This window comes from Stenella coeruleoalba, assembly GCF_951394435.1.
Source record: "Stenella coeruleoalba genome assembly, chromosome: 8".
NCBI lineage: Eukaryota > Metazoa > Chordata > Mammalia > Artiodactyla > Delphinidae > Stenella > Stenella coeruleoalba.
In genome coordinates, this window is record NC_137154.1 from 85,019,827 (window position 1) to 85,030,965 (window position 11,139).

General features: G+C 39.3%; 1 protein-coding gene across 2 annotated transcripts in view; it reads left to right on the top strand.

Moving 5' to 3' along the window:
- The window catches only part of DDX10 (DEAD-box helicase 10), a 286,697-nt gene extending 276,123 nt beyond the window's left edge, over nucleotides 1-10,574 (top strand). For both annotated transcript variants that reach the window (XM_079930173.1, XM_079930174.1), the window contains one exon: nucleotides 8,268-10,574. In XM_079930173.1, the coding sequence (XP_079786299.1) occupies nucleotides 8,268-8,445 (178 nt within the window). In that variant the 3' untranslated portion in view covers nucleotides 8,446-10,574. The remainder of the gene's footprint in view (nucleotides 1-8,267) is intronic.
- Nucleotides 10,575-11,139: the final 565 nt, after the last annotated feature.

Genomic DNA, 11,139 nt, shown 5'->3' on the forward strand with positions numbered 1-11,139 from the left:
CTCTATGTTTAGTTTTTTTAAGAACCTCCATAGTGTTCTCCATAGTGGCTGTATCAATTTACATTCCCACCAGCAGTGCAAGAGAGTTCCCTTTTCACTACACCCTCTCCAGCATTTATTGTTTGTAGATTTTTTGATGATGGCCATTCTGACCGGTGTGAGGTGATATCACCTTGTAGTTTTGATTTGCATTTCTCTAATAATTAGTGGTGTTGAGCATCCTTTCATGTGTTTGTTGGCAATCGGTATATCTTCTTTGGAGAAATGTCTATTTAGGTCTTCTGCCCATTTTTGGATTGGGCTGTTTGCTGTTTTCATATTCAGCTGCATGAGCTGCTTTTATATTTTGGAGATTAATCCTTTGTCAGTTGGTTCGTTTGCAAATATTTTCTCCCATTCTGAAAACTGTCTTTTCGTCTTGTTTGTAGTTTCCTTTGCTGTGCAAAAGCTTTTAAGTTTCATTAGGTCCCATTTGTTTATTTTTGTTTTTATTTCCAATACTCTAGGAAGTGAGTTAAAAGGGATCTTGCTGTGATTTATGTCACCGAGAGTTCTGCCTGTGTTTTCCTCTAAGAGTTTTATAGTGTCTGGCCTTACATTTAGGTCTTTAATCCATTTGGAGCTTATTTTTGTGTATGGTGTTAGGAAGTGTTTTAATTCATTCTTTCACATGTAGTTGTCCAGTTTTCCCAGCACCATTTATTGAAGAGTCTCTGTTTTCTTCATTGTATATTCTTTCCTCCTTTATCAAAGATAAGGTGACCGTATGTGCGTGGGTTTATCTCTGGGCTTTCTATCCTGTTTCATTGACCTATATTTCTGTTTTTGTGCCAGTACCATACTGTCCTGATTACTGTAGCTTTGTAGTATAGTCTGAAGTCAGGGAGCCTGATTCATCCAACTCCATTTTTCTTTCTCAAGATTGCTTTGGCTATTCAGGATCTTCTGTGTTTCCACACAAATTGTGAAATTTTTTGTTATAGTTCTGTGAAAAATGCCATTGGTAGTTTGATAGGGATTGCGTTGAATCTGTAGATTGCTTTGGGCAGTATAGTCATTTTCACAATGTTGATTCTTCCAATCCAAGAACATGGTATATCTCTCCATCTGTTTGTATCGTCTTTAATTTCTTGCATCAGTATCTTATAGATTTTCTGCATACATGTCTTTTGTCTCCTTAGGTAGGTTTATCCCTACATATTTTATTCTTTTTGTTGCATTGTTAAATGGGATTGTTTCCTTAATTTCTCTTTAAGATTTTTCATCATTAGTGTATAGGAATGCAAGAGATTTCTGTGCATTAATGTTGTATCCTGCTACTTTACCAAATTCATTGATTAGCTCTAGTAGTTTTCTGGTAGCATCTTTAGGATTCTCTATGTATAGTGTCATGTCATCTGCAAACAGTGACAGTTTTACTTCTTCTTTTCTGATTTGGATTCCTTTTATTTCTTTTTCTTCTCTGCTTGCTGTGGCTAAAACTTCCAAAACTATGTTGAATAATAGTGGTGAGGGTGGACAACCTTGTCTTGTTCCTGATCTTAGAGGAAATGGTTTCAGTTTTTCACCATTGAGAACAGTGTTGGCTGTGGATTTGTCAGATATGGCCTTTATTATGTTGAGGTAGGTTCCCTCTATGTCCACTTTTCTGGAGAGTTTTTATCATAAATGAGCGTTGAATTTTGTCAAAAGCTTTTTCTGCATCTATTGAGATGATCATATGGTTTTTATCCTTCAGTTTTTTAATATGGTGTATCACATTGATTGATTTGCATATGTTGAAAAATCCTCGCATTCCTGGGGTAAATCCCACTTGATTCTGGTGTGTGATCCTTTTAACACATTATTGGATTCTGTTTGCTAGTATTTTGTTGCAGATTTTTGCATCTATGTTCATCAGTGACATTGGCCTGTAGTTTTTTTTTGTGACATCTTTGTCTGGTTTTGGTATCGGGGTGATGGTGGCCTCGTAGAATGAGTTTGGGAGTGTCCCTCCCTCTGCTATTTTTTGGAAGAGTTTGAGAAGGATAGGTGTTAGCTCTTCTCCAAATGTTTGATAGAATTCGCCTGTGAAGCGATCTGGTCCTGGGCTTTTGTTTGTTGGAAGATTTTTAATCACAGTTTCAATTTCAGTGCTTGTGATTGGTCTGTTTATATTTTCTATTTCTAACTGTTTCAGTCTTGGAAGGTTGTACTTTTCTAAGAATTTGTCCATTTCTTCCAGGTTGTCCAGTTTATTGGCATATAGTTGGCTTGTATTAATCTCATGATCCTTTGTATTTCTGCAGTGTCAGTTGTTACTTCTCCTTTTTCATTTCTAAATCTGTTGATTTGAGTCTTCTCCCTTTTGTTCTTGATGAGTCTGGCTAATTGTTTATCAATTTTGTTTAACTTCTCAAAGACCAGCTTTTATTTTTATTGATCTTTACTATTATTTTCTTCATTTCTTTTTCATTTACTTCTGATCTGATCTTTATGATTTCTTTCCTCCTGCTAACTTTGAGAGTTTTTTTTTTCTTATTTCTCTTATTGCTTTAGGTGTAAGGTTAGGTTGTTTAGTTGAGATGTTTCTTGTTTCTTGTGGTAGGATTGTATTGCTATAAACTTCCCTCTTCGAACTGCTGTTTCTTCATCCCATAGGTTTTGGGTCGTCATGTTTTTATTGTCATTTGTTTCTAGGTATTTTTTATTCCCTCTTTGATTTCTTCAGTGATCTCTTGGTTATTTAGTAGCGTATTGTTTAGCCTCCATGTGTTTGCATTTTTTACAGTTTTTTTCCTGTAATTGATATCCTGTCTCATAGTGTTGTAGTCGGAAAGGATACTTGGTACGATTTCATTTTTCTTAAATTTACCAAGGCTTAATTTGTTACACAAGATATGATCTATCCTGGAGAATGCTCCATGAGCACTTGAGAAAGTGTATTCTGTTGTTTTTGGATGGAATGTCCTATTAATATCAATTAAGTCCATCTTGTCTAATGTGTCATTTAAAGCTTGTGTTTCCTTTTTTATTTTCATTTTGGATGATCTGTCCATTGGTGAAAGTGGGGTGTTAAATCCCCTCCCATTATTGTGTTACTTTTGATTTCCCCTTTACGGCTGTTAGCATTTGCCTTATGTATTGAGGTGCTCCTATGTTGGGTGCATAAATATTTACAGTTGTTATGTCTTCTTCTTGGATTGATCCCTTGATCACTGTGTAGTGTTCTTCTTTGTCTCTTGTAATAGTCCTTATTTTAAAGTCTCTTTTGTCTGATATAAGAATTGCTACTCCAGGTTTCTTTTGATTTGCATGCATGGAATATCTTTTTCCATTCTCTTACTTTCAGTCTGAATGTGTCCCTAGATCTGAAGTGTGACTCTCGTAGACAGCACATATACGGGTATTGTTTTTGTATCCATTCTGCCGGTCTATGTCTTTTGATTGGAGCTTTTAATCCATTTACATTTAAGGTCATTATCAATATGTATGTTCCTATTACCATTTTCTTAATTGATTTGGGTTTGTTTTTGTAGGTCTTTTCCTTTTCTTGTGTTTCCTGCCTAGAGAAGTTCCTTTAGCATTTGTTGTAAAGCTGGTTTGGTGGTGGTGAATTCTCTTAACTTTTTCTTGTCTCTAAATATTTTAATTTCTCCTTCAAATCTGAATGAGATTCTTGCCAGGTAGAGTAATCTTGGTTGGAGGTTTTTCCCTTTCATCACTTTAAATATGTCCTGCCACTCCCTTCTGGTTTGCAGAGTTTCTGCTGAAAGATCAGCTGCTAACCTTATGGGGATTCCCTTGTATGTTATTTGTTTCTTTTCCCTTGCTGCTTTTAATATTTTTTCTTTGTATTTAATTTTTGATAGTTTGATTAATTTGTGTCTTGGTGTGTTTTTCCTTGGATTTATCCTGTATGGGGCTCTCTGCACTTCCTGGACTTGACTATTTCCTTGTTAGGGAAGTTTTCAACTATAATCTCTTCAAATATTTTCTCACACCCTTTCTTTTTCTCTTCTTCTGGGACCCCTATAATTCGAATGTTGGTGTGTTTAATTTTCTCCCAGATGTCTCTGAGACTGTCCTCATTTCTTTTCATTCTTTTTTCTTTATTCTGCTCTGTGCTAGTTATTTCCACTATTTTATCTTCTGGGTCACTCCGTTCTTCTGCCTCAGTTATTCTGCTATTGATTCCTTCTAGAGAATTTTTAGTTTTGTTTATTGTGTTGTTCATCATTTTTTCTTTTTAGTTCTTCTAGGTCCTTGTTAAATGTTTCTTGTATTTTCTCCATTCTATTTCCAAGATTTTGGATTATCTCTACTATCATTACTCTGAATTCTTTTTCTGGTAGGCTGCCTATTTACTCTTCATTTGTTTAGTCTGGTGGGTTTTTACTTTACTCCTTCATCTGCTGCATATTTCTCTGTCTTCTCAATTTGTTTAACTTACTGTGTTTGTGTTCTCCTTTTCACAGGTTGCAGTTTTGTATTTCATGTTGTTTTTTGGTGTCTGCCCCCAATGGGTGAGGTTGGTTCAGTGGATTGTGTAGGCTTCCTGGTGTAGGGGACTGGTGCCTGTGTTCTGGTGGATGAGTCTTGATCTTGTCTCTCTGGTGGGCAGGGCCGCATCCAGTGGTGTGTTTTAGGGTGTCTGTCAATTTAGTATGATTATAGGCAGCCTCTCTGCTAATCAATGGGGTTGTGTTCCTTTCTTATTAGTTGTTTGGCATGGGGCATCCAACTGCTGGCTGTTGGGTGAAGCTGGTCTTAGCACTGAAACGGATATCTCTGGGAGAGCTCTTGCCAATTGATATTACTCAGGCCCAGAGGTCTCTGGTGGTCCAGTGTCCTGAACTTGGCTATCCCATCTCAGAGGATCAGGCCTGACGCCAGGCTGGAGCACCAAGACCCTGTCGGCCACATGGCTCAAAAGAAAAGGGAGAAGAAAAGAAAGAAAAAAAATTTTTAAAAATAAGAAAAAATTTAAAAATTATTAACATAAAGAAAATAATAATTCAGAAAATAAAGAAGAGAGCAGCCAAACCAATAAACAAATCCACCAATGATAACAAGCTCTAAAAACTAAACTAAGATAAACATAAATATCAGAAACAAATCAGTCTCACACAGCAAACCCCAAGTCTACAGTTGCTCCTAAAGTCTACCACCTCAATTTTGGGACATTTCATTGTCTATTCAGGTATTCAGCCGATGCACGGTACATCAAGTGGATTGTGGGGACTTAATCCGCTGCTCCTGAGGCTGCATGGAGAAATTTCCCTTTCTCTTCTTTGTTCGCACAGTCCTGGGGTTCAACTTTGTTTTGGCCCCACCTCTGCATGTAGGTCACCCTCAGGTATCTCTTCCCTGCCCAGCCAGGAGGCGGTTAAAGGAGCCGCTGATTAGGGGCTGTGGCTCACTCAGGCCACAGGGAGGGACGGGTACGGTGGTCATAATTGGAATGCGGGGCGAGCCTGCGGCAACAGAGGCCAGCATGACATTGCAACAGCCTGAGGCGTGCCATGTGTCTCCTGGGGAAGTTGTCCCTAGATCATGGGACCCTGGCAGTGGCGGGCTGCACAGGCTCCCGGTGGAGGGGTGTGGATAGTGACCTGTGCTTGGACACAGGATTGTTGGTGGCAGCAGCAGCAGCCTTAATGCTTCATGGCTGTCTCTGGGGTCCAAGCTGATAACCACGGCTTGTGCCCATCTCTGGAGCTCATTGAGGCAGTGCTCTGAATCCCCTCTCTACACGTACCCCAAAACAATGGTCTCTTTCCTCTTAGGCAGTTCCAGACTTTTTCTCAGACTCCCTCCCAGCTAGCTGTGGCACACTAGCCTCCTTCAGGCTGTGTTCACGCAGCCAACCCCAGTCCTCTCCCTGGGGCCTGACCTCGGAAACTCAAGCCTCAGCTCCCGGCCCCACCCCCCCACCCTGGCTGGTGAGCAAACAAGCCTCTCAGGTTGGTAAGTGCTGGTTGGCACTGATCCTGTGTGCGGGAATCTCTCCGCTTTTCCCTCTCCACCCCTGTTGCTGAGCTCTCTTCCGTGGCTCCGAAGCTTCCCCCACCCCCCATTCTCCCTCCACCATCTCCACGAGTGAAGAGGCTTCTTAGCGTGTGGAAACTTTTCCTCCTTCACAGCTCCATCCCAGAAGTGCTGGTCCTGTCCCTATTCTTTTGTCTCTGTTTTTTCTTTTTCCTTTTGCCGTACCCAGGTACATGGCGAGTTTCTTGCCTTTCTGGAAGTCTGAGGTCTTCTGTCAGTGTTCAGTAGGTGTTCTGTAGGAGTTGTTCCACATGTAGATGTATTTCTGATGTATTTGTGGGGAGGAAGGTGATCTCCATGTCTTACTCCTCCACCATCTTGAAGGTCCCCCCCGAGTCCTTTTCTGAAGATACCAAATTATGACCATATTCTGACTAAATGTTTACCAGATTTATTACATTATTCCCTTTTTGGGAAATGAATGTTGTCTAGATTCATAACATTTTCCCCCATTTTAGTAAGTTACCTGTAGAATATCTAAATCATTATTTAATAATTAATTTGTTCTACCAGTTACCACTTTTTTGCTATGGAAAGTAGTATAAAATATCTTTTTAAAATTTGAACTGGTCCACAAAGCAGCAGTGCTGCTAATTCTGAAAATATTTTCCATCTACATAAATTTTCCATCTTTTTTTTTTAGTATCTGAACCAGCTATTTCCTGCACAGAATATAGTGTGCAGAGCACATTAAGAAAGGAGGCGTTAGTAAAGCCCACTAATTAGGCTGCTTCTGATGAGCTGCTCTTAGATGCACTTGAAATACAGGCAGGGCAAAAATCAGTATTAACTTGTTCCAAATAAATCATGGTACTCTAGCCCGGTGGAATTGGCACCATACTGGCCATAATCAAGCAGATTTTAGGACTCAGTACTTTTTTTTAGAGTCCTCTTTCCACTAAGAGTAACTTTGTTTACTGACTGAATTCCCATTATAGGGAACTCTTTCATGTTCATCTCTGTAGGTACATACCCACCCTTTTAAAATATGATTATTTGTAGCTTTAAATAACCTCATAGTTTGTCTTTCCTCCAGTGGTGAGAGAGAATGGCTGCTGAGTCAGAGTACTGGGCATTTCTGGGAGGTGAATGGGGAAATAGTTTACAGTTTTGCTTCAGGCTGGTCAGAACTGGATATGCTGATTAGGCACATTCACTTTGATATCCCCACTATCTTCTTAAGGCATAATAGAGTCCATTGTAACTTGAGCAATTTATTCTCTTTTGGAATACATCCTATGCTTGGAATACATTTTGCTTTCGATTGTCTGACTTTGGGGCTGAATTTAGAGTAATTCAGCTCTGGGTTTGAATTCCATGTGCATAATCTAGGTTCAGTCATTAACCTCTTTTAACCTCATTGTAGAATGAGGCTGGTGCTCACCACACCAAGGATTGTCATGAAGATAAATGTTGTAATCTATGTAAAGCATGTAGCACAGTGCCAGACCCTTGGTAAGCCCTTAATAAATAGTTGCTACTGCCATTGCTACTAGATGGATTTTTTATTTTGTTTTAAACTTGTATCCAATAATTTGGTCATTTTTGAACATGATGATGGTATGTTAAAATGCCTTGAGGATGTTTTGCTTTCTCTTCTGATTTTAATGTATCAAGTGCTTTTCTCTACCTTCAGAAATTAGTTTTATTTTTATGGTCTGTGCCTCAAGTGTGTGCCGAATACTGCAGTAGTGTTTATGTTTTCTTCAGACCATTTGTGAGTCTTAGATACAGATTTAAATGGGGCAGATTTACTTGATGTCTTAAGTAATTTGTAACTTAACATTTCAGATTCTATTTTATTCATGATCTATATATCACAACAGATATTACTGCTACCTAAATGATAACCTAACTCTATAGAGACTGTTTGATGTGACAGGACAAGCGCAGATTGGAGCCAGTCTGGAGCCAGAATGTGGGCCAACTGGTGTCCTCATATTGTGAATGATATATCCAGGGCTTCCTAGAATTACTGTGAGGGTTGGATGACACAGTGTATACAATGTACCCTGCACAGTGCCTGGTATATGATAGGCCCCCTCCCCACATCTGTTAATGGGAAGGTAGTTACTATGACACAGATAGCCTGATGTTGTTATAGCTTCTTTCCCTCTTGAATAATATCACTTTACTAAGTATCTGTTATTGGTAATTTTGTTCTATTTTAAGTGTTTGACTTCATAATAATGGATTTATTTATTTATAAAGTAAATCATTGGATTTGTTCCCACCAGTGATACCAAGAAGAAGAAGGCAATGAGGAAAAAGAACGACAGTGAAGTGGAAGACGTGGGACCCACAAGTCATGACAGAAAGAAGACCAAGTGGGAAACCTCAGAGCCTTTGGATACAGGCCTGTCTTTAGCCGAGGATGAAGAGCTGGTGTTACATCTGCTCAAAAGTCAAAGCTAAATAGTACTTGCTCTTGTCTTCTCCTTGAAACCTCTAGTCATGATTATGTGGGCAAGAAGTTGAAAAAACAGTTGGCTTTGGGGCACGTAGGTAACATGAGTCCCATGCCCAAAGGACCCATTCTTCAGACAGGAACTATCATACCTCTAAGCCCCTTTCACAGGCCATGCTTGCACCATCCCAGAGCAAACTCACAGTGATGGTGGATTATAAAATTTCCTGATCCCATTTTCCAGCCTGTGCTCTGTTAGATTTTATCCATGGGTTCCTACATCTTATCACTGGAAATGCTTCCTTTGTTTTACTGGCAAGTTCTAGAGACCTTGTTTCATTGTTGGAAATTCCTGTTTTGCTTACCATACAGAAGTTTCTCTGTAATATTAAACAAAATTGCTCAGAGAAAGAGTATGATGAGTATGATGGACCAACCCTGAGAAAAAATTAATATTTTTTAATTGCCATGATCAATAATAAACATATTTCCTATAAAATAAAATATTAATGTTTTCATTGTATCCAGAAATATGAGAGCATTCTCAAGGGAAGTTTGTTAAGATTAAAATGTTTGGCCAATTCCTGAAATAGTGAATCTTTCATATTCTTAAATTAGCCTTCCTAAAGATATCATTTAACTTACACTTGCAGACTTGGTAGCCATTTATAAATAGAAACCCTGACTCTGAAGACTTAGTGATCTAAAACCAGATCTGTTAGTGAGCACCTAGTATGCTGTAGGTCTTCTACAAGTGCCTTTTGCAGCAGGTACCACAGATCCCTGCCCAGAGCCAGCTCCTGATAATGAGTAGAATAACACAGAGCCTCTTTTGGTTATAAGTAACTGGCAAATTCTTCACAGGGAAAGAAATCTGTGCCTTGGCATGACACCACTGATTTGATCATGATTTGTCATCTTCTCCTTATTCTCTCCCTTTCCTACTTTCCACTCCATGCACAAACAAAAATAATTTTTGCTTACTGGTACAAATGATTCATGAATCCAAGGAAGGGAATATCCATAATTGCTTCCATCTCAGCCTAAGTCCATATTTGTCTCTGAAAAGTTTCTCCTACTTTCTTGCTTGGTATCCTCATGAGCAACACCAACATCTTTTAGTCCTCAAAATGAGAAACTTGACAACTCCTCAGCTTCTCCCTTTCCCCACCCTTCACTTTGATGGTTTTATTGATTCTTCTTCATAATGACTCTCTTATCTCCATTGTTTCTTCTCTGTCTTTACAGCTTCTGCTTTCAGGCAGAGTTACATTCTCATCATGACCTGCTCAGATTTCTGCAGTGATCTCCTAACTGGTCATTGTGCTTCCTGCCTCACATTTTTCTAGGCCAATCTTCCGTGTTGTCAGAATTCTCTTCATAGCATTGATCTGGCATGTTTCTTACTTCTGTTGCAGTGCTTATTATGTAATGTTGAAGACATTTGTTTATAAGCCTGTTGCCCCTGTTGTAAGACAAGTTTCTTGAGAGCATAAGGAATGTGTTTATCCCTCCTGTGTATCCCCAGAGCCAGACACAGCACCTGCCCTATAATAGGTTCAATAAAGGCTTTTTGAGTTAATGAATGGACAGTAAAACACCAAGACAGTTTTTGAAAGTGTGTGGTAGTGCATTGCTCTATTACCTCTGGTGGGAAGGATATAAAATGGTGGAAATGAGAACTGGATGAAATGGCTACAATGGGCAAGAATGACTATAATGGAGAAAACAGATGAGAAAGGAATTTGGGGTATAACAGCCTGGGATGATTTTGAAATTAAGGTTGCTGGTACAGGATCTCTTGAATATTTTCAAAGGGCAAAAAGATGCAAGAGTATATAAACTAAAGGTTTGGCCTTCCCTGGTGGTGCAGTGGTTAAGAATCTGCCTGCCAATGCAGGCGACATGGGTTTGAGCCTTGGTCCAGGAAGATGCCCCATGCCGTGGAGCAACTAAGCCCAGGCGCCACAACTGCTGAAGCCCATGCACCTAGAGCCCATGCTCCGCGACAAGAGAGAGGCCACCGCGACAAGAAGCCTGTGCACTGCAACGAAGAGTAGCCCCTGCACACAGCAATGAAGACCCAACACAGCCAAAAATAATTAATTAATTTTAAAAAAACAAAACTAAAGGTTTACCACTGAATTCACTCTGTGCAGTTTTAGATTTTGTTTTTTCTAATCCAAATAAGGAATTTTTACTTATTTTTTACTCTATATATGTAAGCATTGAATAAATATACTGCAAGGCCTTTGGTTCATGAACTAGTTTGAGCTGTATTCTGTCCGTAGACCTGAATGGATCCTGACTAATACATACATTGTAAGGAACTTTAGTTTGCTGAAATTTGAAAACTGGTTAAAACATCAGAATAGTGCTGTTTGAAAACTCAGGTAACAAATATATATTTCGGTAGACTAAATTGTTACTGTTTTAGCTGTGGTGTAGTTGGGGGCACATGACCTAAATCTGACTGGCCAAGCTATTTCCTAGACTCAGAGATTGGCCCAGACGTGGGTATAATACTCAGGTAAGGACGGAAAGACTCCTTCCTTGAGAGTAAAGTACAGAATATGAAAGAAAGATTCCCTACCCATGGGGAATTCCTAAAAAGGGAGGATGTCGATCTGGGGCCTTTGGCAGCAATTTTTTCTGGTCAAATGGAGGCTGCTTCTGAGAGGTTGGAGAGAATAAGACCAACA